The sequence below is a fragment of the Cavia porcellus genome, unplaced genomic scaffold (assembly GCF_034190915.1).
Source record: "Cavia porcellus strain 051 isolate PalLab524CR breed Dunkin Hartley unplaced genomic scaffold, mCavPor4.1 scaffold_17, whole genome shotgun sequence".
NCBI lineage: Eukaryota > Metazoa > Chordata > Mammalia > Rodentia > Caviidae > Cavia > Cavia porcellus.
This window is the reverse complement of record NW_026947500.1, coordinates 3,991,757-4,008,028: the sequence shown is the minus strand read 5'-3', so window position 1 is coordinate 4,008,028 and position 16,272 is coordinate 3,991,757. Positions and strand designations below refer to the sequence as shown.

The window sequence follows — 16,272 nt, the reverse complement described above, 5'->3', positions numbered from 1 at the left end:
ATGCCATGCTGATGTATTCCAGTGGCATTAAGTTGACCACCAGTTCTTAATCCATAATAGGGCTTGAACAGGAGATGTATAATATTTCCTAGTGAGAGCTAGATTATTCATAAATTACAATGTTTTTCTTTACATTTTTTTCAAATTTTTCTACATGCATCTAAGTTTATTCTCTTTAGTAGAAATTTAGTTCCACTTGTAACTGAACAGTTACCTATATTTTGGAAAATGTTTACTTAGACTTGGTGTTTGGAATATATATGCTTTACTTAGGTTTAAATTGTATCTGTTTTGACCAGGCAATAAACAACTGAACCACTCCTTGTAAATAGTTACGACGTTGTTAATCCCAGAAGACTGGACACAGCAGCAAACCTGTTTCCAAGGGCATTTCAGTCTTTTCATAAGGCCAGATTCAAACTAAGTAATATAGTGGATATATACTCTTTCTTTCTACAGTGACATATATTGAAAAGCTGGGTTTCAGATGTAGGCAGATCTAGTTCGTATCTAGCCCTCTTGTTTATTAGTTATTTAACTTCATGGCAGTAATTTACGCCCTCTGGACAAGATGCTTTCTAGATGCTGGGCTCACTGCTCTAGGAATAAGCGACACCTCTCCTTTCCTAAGAAAGGCTATCGTCCCCTGGGAAAGGTAACCCCGAAGGCATCATTTCACTGTTTACGCGTGGATGTTCCCAAGCCCAGAGAAGTGTGCTCATGGTGCCTGGCAGTTCACTCCCATCCAACACAAGTGCCACCAGTGCCTACCTATGTGCTAGGCACAGTGCTAGGACTCGAATACCGGTGTGAGAAGAAAAGCACAGTGCTGCCCGCTGGTGGCTTCCACTCTAAATAACTGAAAGACGAGTGTAAACTCGAAATTCTGGGGCCTGTCTTACAGGGGTTTTGAGGATGAGTTTTCTTTTTCTCTCATGCTTTCTCTGTCCTGTCCCTTTCACTCTGTTCAGGTGCCCAGTTTCCCATCTGGCAACAAGATAGCTCTTTCACCACGGTTCTGTATAATGAAATCCTTCATAGCTGAATGGCTGAGAATTCTACCCAAGAAGGCTTCCATTGTTCCCAAAGGCTTTTGGAAGCGTGAGGATCGTCATAAATAGCTCTTCAGTTAGCAGAGTTCCAGGCATCGGGCAGGCCTCCATGTGTAGCTGGTGTGCCCCCTCAGATCACAGTGGCAAGATGCCTGCTGCTGTGCATATTTCACGGTGAGCAGTGGGGTTCTTGCAACTCCCTAGAAAGAGCGTCAGGTAGTAGTAACCCAGCTCACTTCAACCGTGAGCATCATTGGTGTGTGGGCTTGTTGGCCTCAAACTCAAGGGGACCTGACTCAGGGGTTGGAATGCTTATTACAGTCGAGTCTTCTTGGTAGCCAATCCACCCTCCCTAGGGCTTTCGCTGCAGGATTTGCTCTCCAGAAACGAGATTGAGGACCTGTGACATCATCTTATTTAAGTGCTTCACAGATATGGTCTTTTAATTTTAAAAGATATGCAATTAGTTCTATAATTTATAACTAAAATATATAATAAAATAACAGTTAAATATATAACTAGCTATTAAATATAATTACTTGCATATAACTCTTAGTTCCTCAGGCAAATCAAAGAAATTAATAGGAGATACACAGGCAAACATAAAATACCCAGGTACTCTTTTAGTAATAAAAGAACTCTTACTCGGGCAGGAGGACAAAGAAAGAGCACACAGGGGAAGCATTTCTGTGTATTTTTTCCCTTTGAAGCCGAGGTAGGATTGCATCACTTCCCTTCTCAACAAGGTTCCATGGCTTTTTGCTGTACTCAAAATAGCCTCGGTTTGTACACTTCTGTGAGCTGTCTTTTTTCCTGATTCATCCATGTCTTCACATCCCTTCAGGTGCCCTTTGCTCTGGCTTACCTGGTTAATTAACTGGTCCCCCAAAGAGCATCCTTTATATATTTGGGGCTCACTTATACTGTGTGGTCAGCACACTTATACTGTGTGGTCATTTATAAAGTCCTACTGATGCGAAAGACTGAGTTCAACTACCTCCTCTTTCATGAAAACTTCCAGTTTCAACTAATAAGAATGAATTGCTTCTTCCTTTCTCTTCATTATAGGCCTATCATGTTGCGTCTCTATTATCTAATAGGTTTTTTCATTCCTGCTTGTATCTAATTGATTTATTCATCTATCCATGCACTCATTAAGCAATTATTTATTGAAAAGTTTATCTCTGCCACTGTGTAAAAAGGTGGTAATACAGTGGGATCCTATACACTGGGAGCTTGAAGTCAGGTAAAGATGTTGGATGAGGACATAGTCAAACTCACAAACCTAAACCTGCTGCTTTAGTAAGACTGAGGATGACAGATTCGTGTGTGTGTCTCTTTCTGTCACTGCTTGATGTTACTAACAGCCTCTTGCTTTGTAGAGAAACCAGTTGATCATAGACCTACACATGGAGTACATGCTCTCTGTTGTGGTTGAACTATGTTCTTGCAAACATGACTTTAATTGGAAAGTAGTATAGATGTAATCAGTTTAAGAGGAGATCGTACTTGATTGGATAAGTCTCACTCCAATACGACTGGTGCCCATTGAGAAGACAAGATAGGCACAGACACAAGGCAGATGCCCTATGAAGATGGTGGCAGAGATTGGAGGGATGGATCTACAAGCCAAGGAACATTAAGAAATCATGGCAAATGCTGAAACTAGGCGAGGCATGAGGCTGTGTCTCCTTTGGGAGGAAGGAACCAACCCTGATTCTAGGACTTCTCACCTCTAGAACTGTGAAAAATAAATCCTTGTTGTTTTAGGGCACCCAATTTGTGATTCTTTGTTTTGGCAGCTCTAGGCAACTGTTATCTCTGCCAGAGGAGGGTCATCAGCACCTTTGCACAGCTCCACGTTCTAGTGTATTCTAGTGTATGGGTGAGTGAATACATTTCCATGAAAGAAAGAAAGAAAGAAAGAAAGAAAGAAAGAAAGAAAGAAAGAAAGAAAGAAAGAAAGAAAGAAAGAAGAGAGAGGAAGAAAGAAAGAAAGAAAGAAAGAAAGAAAGAAAGAAAGAAAGAAAAAGAAGAGTATTGTGTTTGCTCTCTTTAATGGTAAGCGAGTGGTAAATTTGAGATATTTATTCTGTTTCAACTCTATTAAGAGGAGAAAAGTGCGGATTCACAGTTAACAGCATGGTCACCAGTGGAGGAGCCTGAGTGAATTACTTAATTGCCCAAGAGACTCTGTCTCTAGAAATAAAGCTGTGTTTTTGTCACTCTGACTAGTAAGTGTGCATATGTTTGTTAGAAACCTTCAGTATTAAAATAATTGCAGCTCCTCCCCCTCATTCTACCAGGTGGAGTCTTTGTCTCTTTCTCCTTCTTCAGGAAGTTTGTATTTGTCCCCCCAGCTGAATGGGTCAGGCTCACTTCAAAGTAAAGCAGTCATAGAGTTTTGTTGTTGATGGTTGTTAGAATTTGTGTTGCATTTTCTATGTCAGAGCCATATATAGTTGCTGTGTTAGTTCCATATCACTTAGGAATCCATGGGAGTAAAATGCTTTTGTTCATAAGAGGAGAATAAAAACTAAGTTGTGCTCTAATAGTTGAAAGCTACATAAACATAGGATACCGTCCTCTTCTGCCTGGAGACCTTTCTCCTCTTTTTGCCTCCTGAATCCTCCTGCTGACCCTGTATTCAATGCAGTGCCATCACTGAAATGTTTTCTAGAGCACCTCAGGTCTCCATTGCGCTTCACTATATGAAGGGAATTCTTGTATGAGCTTTCCAAATGTTCCTGTAAGACTAACAAACAAATTCAGTGGGCAAGTAGGGACCATCTCTTGTATGAATGAGCGAATGAGCAAATGAAATTCTCTGAGCTATATGAGGCCAGGAAATCCTGGTCTTCTAACAGTTACTTCTCATTTTCTATATCCAAGCCCATATTCATGAAACTCTGTGGTTAGACTCTAAGCAAATCACGGAAGGCAGGAATGACTTTGTCTTCTTGTCAATGGAAAGCAAGTCAGATGTTCTTAAGGTTCTTCTCTTGAGACCATTGCTCAGAAATAGTAGTCAAAGGTCATGCCAGAGGGACAGGCCAGGCTGGCCACTGCAGTTCTCAGTATAGAAGGGTAAGACTGAAACAGTCTCTCAATCCAAAACTTTGCTCCGATGACCCGACTATGTGCTTTAGTTTTACTAAGGGATGTAGTTGCAGAAAACAGCCTCTCTGTTCCTGTTTGCCCAAATTTATTAGAGGGAATGCATTTTCAGAGAGAACTTCTTGGGATTTATTCTTAAAATCCGGAGAGTGGAATTACAGCTTTCAGGGCGACCAGTCTACTCTGTTCTGTGTTTTGTCCTCATTGTTTAAAGATTGGAAACTTTTTTTTTAACTTCTCAGGTTCTAGCTTGGGTATAAGGCTATGTGTTGTTTATTTTATACCACACAGTTTTATTTTTAATTGTACGAGAATTTTACAGTTAGAATTATTGAATTATAAATGAATGTGTCATCATTAGAATTATTTTTACTTGTAAAAATATTTTATTAGGGAATATGTATCTGATGACAACAGGAAAAATTATAGCCTTTACTTTCTGAGATGGGCAGAAGAGAAAACAAAGTAAGCCATTTGTAGAAGCCCACATGCCACCAATTCTGAGTCTTCCACTGGGCCACTGACACTCATCCGCACTTTCCTAATCTCCTCAGTGAGTGGTTTGAAGTAGAGGATCCCTGAATTTCCTCCTGGGTCTACTGTTCTGTGTCTTTAGCCATGAGTTTGTGTTCATTTGCTTCTACCTTTTCTCTGTCTTAAGTTGTTTAATTTTTAAATTAATAGCCCTATACTTGCTGATTGATTTGGTCATAAACTATCTTTTGTGCTCACCATAGGGGAAAGAAAAAACATAAATCTCACCATCATCATCTTGGGTGGGTGAAATCCTGTGCACAACAACTTAGCTTTACAAGAGGCTGTCTCAGAATCTGCCTGAGTCCAGACCACCTTCTCCGATAGGCAGCCTACAAAGCAAGCCCAGCTCATGACTTTGTGTGTGAGGCCCCATTTGCTGGATGACATGGGAAAGGCACTAGGAGAGGCAGTAGCACCTCATCTTTTATGATGGAGCACTTCAATGTTTTAAAAAAAAGATACATTTAAATAACAATTAAAGATGCATAAGGAAATAAAGGTGTAACCACGTGGGAGAAGTTAACAGGGAAGGAAGTGTGTGATTAACAGCCCCAGTGAGTGGCTGGGATAATGGGGTTTTAGAAAAGGAATTTATTTGCAAAAGCAGAAAGTCTTTCCAAGAGAACTGGCAAATGCACTTTCAGAGAGGGAAGCATTGAAAACTGCTGGGATTCTACCATTTCAAGCAAAAGACTGAAAGAAGTCTAAGGTTTTGGTTTTATTTTAAAAACAATAAAATGTTGGTTTTGTGCACTTTAGTAAAATTTTGAATGCAGGGTTTCTCTTATTAAAACCACTGCTCCTTATAAAAATTTGATCTCTAAAACTTGTTACACTCTTAAAAGCATCAAGAATTCCAAAAACTTTAGTATATCGATCAAAGTTTACTGCAGTAAGCGAGAATTTGTTACATGCAATGACAAACTTTTGAAATACAAGAATACAACAACACAGGATTCCTTAGCATGGAGCAATGGCATCATCCTGTGCCAGAAAATCTCTGGTAAACTCTACTATAGAACTAGGGAGGATGAGAAAAGTATTATTGTACAGCTACCTTGACCTCATAGATTCCCTGAAAGGATCTGAGAGACATGCAGCGGGCCCCAAACCATTCTGAGAACCGTCCTTACTTTTTCTACCCAAGATTAGGGGTGATTATGTCAGATTTTCCCTTTAATAAACTTTGACTCCTTTTTTCTTTGATAAGTACCTTTGTATGCAGGTTTAAGATTTTGGATTTCACTAATACCTGTGATCTAAAATTAGTATTGCTGGTGATAAATAAAGGAAGAAAACAACAAAAGAAAAAAATTCAAAGATAATGAATTTTTCTGTAATTATTTTTAAACAGTGTAGGTTACATTTAGGACTCAATTGAGTGAAGAAAGCATAATTTGATTAGTATAGTATAAGGAAATTCTTGACCTCCCTAAATTGTAAGTGAACATGGGGTATGTGTGTAGTCTTCTTTCAGGGAAATATTTACTAGGAGGCCTTCCTTTGAAGTCCTGGCTTATGTGGTCATACCTGGATGCAGGATTTGACTGGTGTCCATGAGCCTGACATGACCTCTAGCTTCCAAGCACACAGCAGCACCTCTGCCATCAGCCTGCTCTCTGTCCTCTTCCTGCTGTTTCCATCCCTTCCCTCAACATAAGACTTGATACAAAAGAATTAACTAGAAAACAGTGTTTGAGAAACTGAGATAAAGGACAGATTGGTTTTAGAGCTGATTGTTTTGTGACGGCTGCCTTTTTCCTGTCAGACTCTCCACTGCAGCCATGAATACCTTTGTCTAAATCTTTTTTCTGTGGTGCACAGTAGATCAGCCTCCCTAAAATATGAAGCTCCTTGTTGACTTTATTCCCGGCGCTGATGTCTGCCAAGTCTGACCAGTCGGCTCCCATCACTACTGACTGAGATTTTTCCCATCACTGTGTGAGCTCAGAGCACACTCACTTCTGTCTTCGGAGGGGTTGTTATTTCAAGAAAAGCCAAGCATGGAATTGCTGGGAATTGCTGCTTCTGACCGTGAGCACATTTTCCCTGCTGCTTGTTTTTCTTTTCAGCTTCCTGGGGTTTTGATGGTATTTACTTTTAGTCCCTGAGATTTCATTCTTTCATGAAAACCCATTTGAATGAGATGCTTGTGCCCAAACATATTTTTATTTTGTTGAATCCATGTCTAACAGTCTCACCGTTGATCACTGAAAAGGGAAAGCCTAAACATTTGTTTAGTGTTTCTCTTTAATCCAGTAACAAGTAATTCTGCACGCCCTGAGGAACACACCTCATATCATTAACCTACTGGTTACTTTACGTAGCTTTCTGCTCTACACTTGCAGATCTGTGGCTCAAAGCTGGCGAAAGAACTCCAGATGGATTTCCAAATGAACTCATTTCTTTAATGGATAAAGAATGCTTCAGGTCTTTGAATGTCTGTATACAGTTTGGACTTTTCTTCAGTGATCTGACTGAAGAGAAAGAAGGACCCCAAGTCTGTTCTGTGTTTGGAGTCATGGCCATGTTAAAGCCAAGTTATTCTTTAGTTCTCTGAGTTACTATTCCTGCTAATCTAGTGTTTGCTAACACTGTTCTCATTTCTGTCCACTTACTTATGGTTCCATCTTTTTTACCCTCATCCTGTGACCCCCCTGTGTTCTGCCTGCCAGCTTTCATGTTATTCTGCCTGCCCACCTGGCTGCAGGTACTTTTCCACCGTTCCTCAGCTCTCATCAGACTGTTCATCATGCTTCCCTGCAGACATTGCATGCTATATCTCATCAGCGTATCCTTTACGTTTCGCTTGTATCTTCCTCTGAATTCAGCGGCCAGGCTCATGGTTCAATTCAGTCCTTCACCCAGGACTATCCTCAACTCATGGGAGCCCATATATTGATTGGGTTCTTTTCCACCTTCTCTGCACATGTTGACTACACTCTAGAAAGCCGTTCCTTGTCTGAGGCTGTCTGCATGATTCATCTCCTTATGTAAGTCCTGGTTTTGTCTTCCCTCTGACAATAGGACCATAGACTGTTGGTGATGTTTTCCTTACACCACCAAGAGACTTGAGTGGATCAGATCATCCCTAGGTGTCTGCCTACACTGCTAGCTTTTGGAGAATTGGTATTAAAAGAGTTATATGCACATGTTTGACAGACTGATGAAGCAAAGAAAAAATGTGCAAGCTGAACTTTGGCGGACCCTGTTCTGAGTTTTGTATATGAAGAGGATACCATATAATGCTCCATATTCTTAATGGAAAAACAAGTTTTTAGTCTTATAATCTGAATAGTTTTGAGCATTATATAATCTACATTTAAATATTTATGTGTGGTATATTTTATATATTTAGAAAGTTAATATGTGAAAGGACATCAAATATATTTTTACTTACGTTGATCAATTCTATACTAGTGTCAAATATTTTGGTACCTAAAATGTGTTTTTCTGTGTTAAAAAGTTATGTGTGATGGCATACATTAGATCATATAGGATATGCAGTTTGGGACTGAAGGAATGGAAATAAAGGCTTAACTTTTCTGGAGTATGAAGAGAGCAGTCTGTCTCCAACTTCACTTTTCTGCCCAGTAGTAAAACTGCCTATTTATTTTACACTATAATTGAGCTATAAAAGGTGAGGAGAGAGCTGTTTTGACCTTGCTTACCTTTAATAGAGACATGACTTTGGAGCCATGAGAGAAGCAGAACATTATTTTATTTTATTTTATGAGTTTCATATTGGTTGGTGTGAGCTCCACTTCTTTTGCATAAGACAGTTTCTTATGTCATTACCAGATAAGCTGTAAAGAAAAATAGCCACTTCATAGCATGAACCTGATTCTGGACCATGTAGACAAAACCGGAAAGGCTGCTTGATAATGATAAGGAAACCAGATGATGAGAGCAGCAGATACCCAGGCTGGCAGGCTGGGGACCGGGCCGTGGAGCCAGTGGAGACTCCCGTGGGAATGGCTCGGTGTTTTCTTCAGTGCAAAGAGCAGTGAGAGAGGGTGGGAAGTTGGACCTGGAGTAATTCTTGCTTTATGTGCACGTAGCGTCTTCTGATTTTTCTTCTCCTTAGATACCAAAATGTTATTTGTAAGTAATTCATGAATTTCCTTTAAAATGTATGATGAATTAACTCATAAAGACACTAGAATTTTAAGGCCTATGTTCTTGATTATTTAACAGAGATGTCATAATTCAAAAGGAAAATTAAGTCTTGTTTGTTTGGGTTCCTGCGGAGCCGGGGTTCAGATATGGCCATGTGTGGGATGTCGGTACACTCACCTGCATTCTCCCAAAGGACACAGGTCCTTTCACTGTTCCTGAAGTCAGCTACTGAGCAGCCACAGTGTTTCACTTGTAGATTGTGTGCTGTATTTCATTGGCCTGCATAACAAATGAAGTGTCCATTTGCTGAATTGGACTTAAGTCTGCTAAAACACACAGATCTCTCTGGGCAGCTGAAGTATCTTGACCCATTCCAAACTAGCGATGCATTTTTTGGATTATCCTAACATTCAGGTGAGACCCAGCCCTGTCACAGAGGGGTTTAGGAAATCAAAATCGGTGGCTTCACCCAGATGGCCCTTTGTTTATAGCATTGCTGTCTTCCAGGATTCACAGCTGTGACCCCGCAGTTTACAGCTTCCAGGTTTTTCCCTTCCACTTTCTTCAGTTTTTTTTCTTTTTTGTACCGGGGATTGAACTCATGACCGCGCGCTTGCCAGGCAGATGCTGCTGAGCTAAATTCCCAGCCCCTTCTTCAATATTTTTAGGTGAAAGATTATAAATTAAGCAAAAGTTATGAAAGTAGTACAATGTATAACCATATCTTTTCACCTGTATTTACCACTTATGAACATTTTGCCATTTTTACCTTATTTATATAGCAAATATTTATTTATATGTATATATAAACTATATTTTGAAAATCATTTGATATTATTGATTCACCCATGTACTTTAGCATTGTCTCTTAGGAGCAAAGACTTGTTCCCATGTAGTCACAAAATCATTAATTACCGAGGAATTTGAGAAGAATGCAATATAACATTTCATATACAGTACTTACTGAGTTTTCACCATTAGTCCCAATAAATCTCTATTATTGCTTATGAATCATGTACTGTCTTTAGTTGTTCTTCCTCTTTGGTCTTCGTTAATCTCAAAGAGTTCTCAGTATTTTTTGTTGTGTATAATAGTCCCGGTTAGTATTAGGAAAGTAGCTCATTGTTTGCTACAGTGTCCCACCATCTCTATTTATTTGCTGACTTCTTTTTTATTAGACTTATTGTTCCCCAGAATACCACGTAGGTAATGTTTGTCTTTTAGAAGCCACATAATTTTAACTTGACCCATTATTGGCGACGCTACTTTTGACTCCTGTTTAAACTGATATCCCACTATATTTCTTCTTTGTGGAGATCACATTCTGTGTTGTAATATTTTGAAGATTGTGTGATTCTCCTGTTCTCCTCTAAGTATTGTCTCAGTGGTTTTGATACCCATTAGGGATACTTTCCAGACTCGTTATTTTGATTCTGACTCCCAAAGTCTTTTAATTAAACACTACTGGTTACTATAGAAACCATGGAAGAGTCGAAATGGAGCTTCAAGGCAGAAACAGAACCAAGACATGGGCTTCCTGGAGCTATTTCCTATTCATCTTTGTGTTCTTTCTGCCTAGCATTACATCTGGCTCAGAGAAACACCTAGGTAAACACTGAGTTTTAGAGAATAACAAAAGGAATGCTTAACGATTTCTTTTGATTAGTTCTTGAAGTTTCTGCTTGTAACATTAGATTATTCTTTCAGAATAACGTAAATAGTTAAGTGTTTCCTCATTGTTCGCTGATTTTTACCAGCATGAAGTCATCACCATCATTTTTAATGAAAGCGCAGTTCATTTTCACAATTCTTTGTTTAGAATCACATTCTTAAAAAACATGTTTTCAAGTCCTATAAGGGTTATGTTGTCTCTTCCTGATATAATATTATTTATAATATTTTTTCTTCATCTTTCTGAGCAAATCTCTCCCTTAAAGCCATTGAAATATGTCCTGATGATTTTTATTCTCAAAGACATACAAACTTGGGTGAAGCAAAATTGTGCTGCCATACTCCATGGTACTGGAAGCCATGGCCATGCTGCGTCATTTCCAACAGGGATACTGTGTGTGGTTTTACCATTCTGACAAGCATAACAGTTATCAGTCACAAAATGCTGTATAAGTCTACCCCATACAAAGACTACTGAACTAGGGTATATGTCCGGGCTTCTCTGCCAATTCAGAAACTGCGCCTATGTAGGAGAATTTTTGGTCTAAAGATATAACTCCATTAACAAAGATCTTTGTTACCTTCATTTATCTTTATTAACCCTTTTTTCTCACATGATTTTTGATGTTTTGTACATTTACAAGCCTTTCACATTTTTTCAATCACATTTATTAAGTCAGAAAAATTAGCATTAGTTTCATTGTTATTTATTTAACTTGAAAGAAAATTATTTATCTTGGTGATACATGATATATTATTTATCTGTGTGATATGTGTTTCTGGTTTCCTGGAATGGCAAAAATACAACATGCCACAAACTGTTCCTTTGTATGTTAGGTAGTAGCTTTCTCTTGTGGGTTCTGCCAAAGTCCACGGCCACCACCTAGCATACTTCAAAGTTTTTGGGCCCAAAACACTCTGAGGCTGAGTAACTGACAGTTATTAAAAATCACCTTAGATCGCATGTTCAAACAGTGCCCAGGCAGTTGTGTGGTAGCTAATTAGGTTCTCCACACTTTCATCGATTTGACCAGTGAGGTGACAAATAGCCTGGTCCCAGCTTCCCTGGTTCCATACAGGATAATACCAAATTGGTGAGGCCAGATTACAGGTGCTGTGAGAGCTGGGCCACTCAGTTCTAGAGGAGCCACTTCTAAGTTACAGACAACTAGCTTTATAGACACAGAAGCTTGTAGCTGTGCCTTAAGAAGTGAGTATACAAGGTTAACAACCCTGTGTTTAAAAGAAACAAGGAAGATAGATGGGAAAGCTCTTGTCACAGTCTCCCACAAGATGGAGAAATGGATGAGAATCTTTCTCCTGGTAGTACTGTAAAGGACTTCACAGGTCTCTTCGTCTCGGGAGGAATTACAGGACATCCCTCAAATAACATGGCTTAAGCTTTGACTGTGTAGCCCAAGTGAAAACAGCCAGTGTGCCATGATGTACCCATTCTCGGAATATTGCCCTTCTCATCTAGTAGTATGATTGAAAATTTGCAGAAGTAAGACCTCAGAGGTTTTGTGAGGCTGGTTGACTGGAAATTTTAAGGTTTGGAGATTTCATTATTTGACTCAGAATGTGATAGATATACTCCAAGAACAAAATAATCCTATCTTCTGGTGGATTCACATGCAAAAGTTTGTTTCTTGATAACTACATTTCCAGCAGAGTTGAGTGTGTTGCGTCCTCACAGTCAGTCAGGGAACTGGGTCAAGGACAGCAGTCATGCCATCTTGTAGCTATTCATGGCCTCCTTGGTTCAACATGACAAGAAAAGATACCACTGAAAGATCCGGTGTCAGCTTTTCAGTACATGGGCCTAAAAGTGACACCAATTGCTTCTGCCCACAACTTACTGCCAAGGACTATCACATGACTCATCCTAACAGCACTGGAGAGAGGGAACAGATGACACTCATTGTCTCTGTCACAGGCATGTATTTCCTCACAGTCAACCTCTCAGTCTGGCTTAGTAGTTTTATAAGCCGGTTTTGACCATTTGTGAATGCTTTACAGTTTATTAGGCACGTTCCCAGGAACTGTGAAAGAAGCGAGTAGCTGAAGGTTTAGAGGAAAGATCTTGCTCAAGACCACCACAAGGAATGATGATGTGCCAGTCTTTAGAAACCACTAGTCCACGTAACACTACTTAGAATCCAAAGCATGCTTTAGCCTGTATTGATTTTAGTGTGGGGAGTTGAGGTAGATCATTGTGTATGTGTTCAAATTAAATGAAAGTTAAGTGGTGGTTGGAACACTCCCCTAAATCATGAGAGATAGTCTGCATCCACATCCTGACTTGAGGTCTATAGTTTAAGAAATGGGATTTGTCATAGTAGGAAGAAATGAGACAATATCAGAATTGCATGGGAGGAAGATTTAACTTTCCACGTAAGTCTAAATAGAAATTTAATTACTGCTCCTCAGGAATAAAAGACAATGTAATTGTTAGAACTGTCATATAGTTTTTCATTGTCTAAAACTGACTAGTAACTTACTTTGGCATACTTATTAAAATTTTAGTGTACAATGCAACCCAATTTATGGTTTGTATTTAGAATACCATAAAATAACAAGTCTAGTTTGTAGTTAGCTTATGATGACATAAGAGAAAAATAATACAATTGTATTTAGAATTTTTCCTCAAAAAACATGGAAGAAAACAATCTCTGTATTTCATGTGATCTCTCAGTAAGACAAGAAACACCTGTATTTTGTTGGGAATATAGCTAGCCATTGATCATTTAGGGGAAAGCTTTTTAGACAATCTCTCCCCAATGTGTTCAATTTTGACAAAATCATATGTGGCCCTGCCTGAAGGAATTGCTGGTAAGTGAGTTATCTTAATGTAACCTGGGAGCAGCAGTTTATACTGGCACTGTTGGAGCCTCAGCAGGAAGACACCCTCTTTCCAGTGCATTCCTTACATGTGACTCTTGGAGTGATGGTACAAAAGAAAAACACTTACGAGTCCAACCCTTCATCTTACTCTCTCCTCTCTCTATCATCACAGTGTCTGTGTTTTGAAGGAAGAAGAGAGAAAACAGTTGTGTTAGTACTTGAGGTGGAATGCAAGTTACTCTCTGTCCTTGTCTCCCCCTGTCCCCATCTGTCCTCTTTTGGAAAGGGGAGTGACTAGAGAGACTAGAATTTCAGAGTGAATGCTGAATGTCATCAGGTTACTGCTGTGTGTAGACACACAGAACGAAGACTGGCCTGTAACTAGCAAGAACTATGGTCAAATAGAAAGTGGGATTTCTTCCTAGGTTGAATAGTTGAGGTTAGAGAGAGGAAAGAACAAAACATCTTCCTTCCTGTTATAACATTAGCATGAAAGTGAGGAAGCCTGCAGAAGCTGTTCTACATAATTGCAAATTAAAAAAATCAAGTTCTCAGTATTTTCTTTTATCTCTGGAAGAGAGGAGGAAATTGTTCAATAAAAGGAGGTCTTAGAAAATTACTTACATTTTTGATAATTAGAAAGTGTTATAGAAGAATTTATCATGAAAAATTCCCAAAAGGAAAGTAGACAGAATGAATTGATTTGTGCCTCATTCACCCTCAATAATTATCAGTGCTTTCCCCATATTGTATAGCTACTCTGTCATCATCTTTTTATTTTTTGGTTAGAGAATTTTTTTTTTTTTTTGTCTTTTTCGTTTTTATCGGTACCAGGGATCGAACTCACGACTGCCTGCTTGCAAGGCAGGCGTTTATGCCGCTGAGCTAAATCCCCAGCCCCTTGGTTAGAGAATTTTGAAGCAAGTCTTAAATGTCATGTGAAATAACTTCCTACTCCAGATCTCATAACCAGAAAGTGATAAATAAGGATTCAAGCATTTGCAGTCTAGCTCCAGAATCCATACCGGGGTAGATAATCAAAATATATGGTGAAGGAAGATGACAGAACAGTAAGCAGCAGAGTAAATAGCCTCTCTGAGAGAAACAGCCCAGATGCTGGAGTATAGCATTCTGGAGAAGACCAGAAGGAAAGAAATGAGTCCCCTTGACCCAGGAAGAAACTACAGTGAGAATCAAAGGCCACAGAGAGAATTAAAAACAAAAAGGAAAGGGAAAAAAAAATTAAACAGAAGGCGATAGCCAGACGCCTTCACTGGAGTCAGTCCCACCATGCAAAAAGCACCACTGGAATTCAGAGATGCATGGTCACAGTGAAGCCAATGGTTGGCAAGTCTGAAGGCCTCAATGGGGAGACATGATGGTGGAGGGGAGCAGCAGACCGGAGAACTGTGCTGGTGGACAATGAGTGTGGGGGACTCAGTCCTTCCATGGGAGTGGATGATTGGCCAGGCAGCATTTTGGAATCAGGCAGGATAAGCCCAGAAGCAGAACTGCAGCCAGCTTCATTCAGCCACTCCTCACATAGGGCAGATTGGTGAAAACTGCTTGGACTGAGGTCAGCCCCTGTGCATGGTCCAATACCCAAGGCTGAGGTTTCCCTAAAGCTATCCCTAACCAACCTCACCCACACACATACACTAATGTGGTGAAGACTTGCTGTGTTTAACCAGTTCAGAAGGGAGGGGCCAGCCTGCCCTGCCCCTGCTTATACTCCAGTAGTCACCAGCAGACTGGGGAAAGCAGCAAACAGAAATCCCTAGCCAGCACACTTCAGAGTAATTATAACCAATACAGAATGTGCCAGGGACCCCACACCCACTTGTTTGGGAGAAACAAGGAACATGACAAGAGGAAGAAACAAAAGTCAGTCTTGGCCTCCAACCCAAACAGTGTTGGTCCAGGAGAGGTAAACACAGAAGAGATCAGGAGTCATACACCTGCAGTTTCTGAAGGAACAGCAACTGACATAAACAACTTTGTGAAACTATAAAAGACCTTAAAACAGAAATACTTGTACACGTAAAGAAAGTTATAAGGAAAAATAATAAAATAAATGCTAAGCACCTCTACAAAAGACACAGATGGAAGAATAGAGGAGCATAGAAAAAGGAGGGAAACCTTCAATGAAGAATATAAAAAATATTTAGAATACATGAAAAGACTCAAAGAGATTACTAGGAAACTAAAATTTCCATTGAAAGCTGGTAAAACTGCTAGAAAGAAACTAAAGATAGACTATCAAACCTTGAAGACAGGTTTGCAACTTGCAACTGGGAAAGGAAAGATCTCTTAAAAATAACAAAGAACCAGGAAATAACAATACAAAGGCTAGAAGTTGACAAGAGAATCTATAACTTAAGAATAAAAAATGTGAGTGAAGAAGCAGGGGTGAACACAAATGAAATACAAAGGGTATTTACAGAAATAATTAAAGAAAACTTCCTAAGCATAGGAAAAGGAAATGATACTAAGATTAATGAGGCATACAGAACGAAAATAGCTATAACCAAAATAGATCTGTACCCAAACATATAGTAATCAAGATCCCAAAAATTCAACACAAAAACCAAATATTAAAATCTGTCAGAGAAAAGAAACAGGTCTCCTATAAAGGAAAACCCATTAGAATCGCGACAGACTTCTCGACACAAACCATCAAATCAAGAAGAGCTTGGAGTGAAGTATTACAAGTCCTGAAAGAAAATGACCTCTAACCCGGATTGGTGTACCCTGAAAAACTATCTCTCAAAATTAATGGAGAAACAAGATGCTTCCATGACAAAGAACAACTGAAGGAATTCATGACTACCAATCCAACCCTACAAAAATACTGAAGGACATTCTAGAGAGAGAGAAAAAAAAAAGATTATGGTTTCAGGAACAGTGACAGAGGAAGCTCACTGAATGGGGC

The 16,272-nt window shown here is 39.4% G+C and overlaps 1 protein-coding gene across 9 annotated transcripts in view; it reads left to right on the top strand.

Moving 5' to 3' along the window:
• Positions 1 to 16,272, top strand: part of Tnik (TRAF2 and NCK interacting kinase) — a 375,608-nt gene that overhangs the window by 136,886 nt on the left and 222,450 nt on the right. The window contains exon 3 of one of the 9 annotated variants that reach the window (XM_063227158.1): positions 2,855 to 3,113. The exons of the other annotated variants lie outside the window; for them this stretch is intronic. Within the exon in view, the coding sequence (XP_063083228.1) occupies positions 3,111 to 3,113 (3 nt within the window). The 5' untranslated portion in view covers positions 2,855 to 3,110. The remainder of the gene's footprint in view (positions 1 to 2,854; positions 3,114 to 16,272) is intronic. 9 annotated transcript variants of the gene reach the window in all.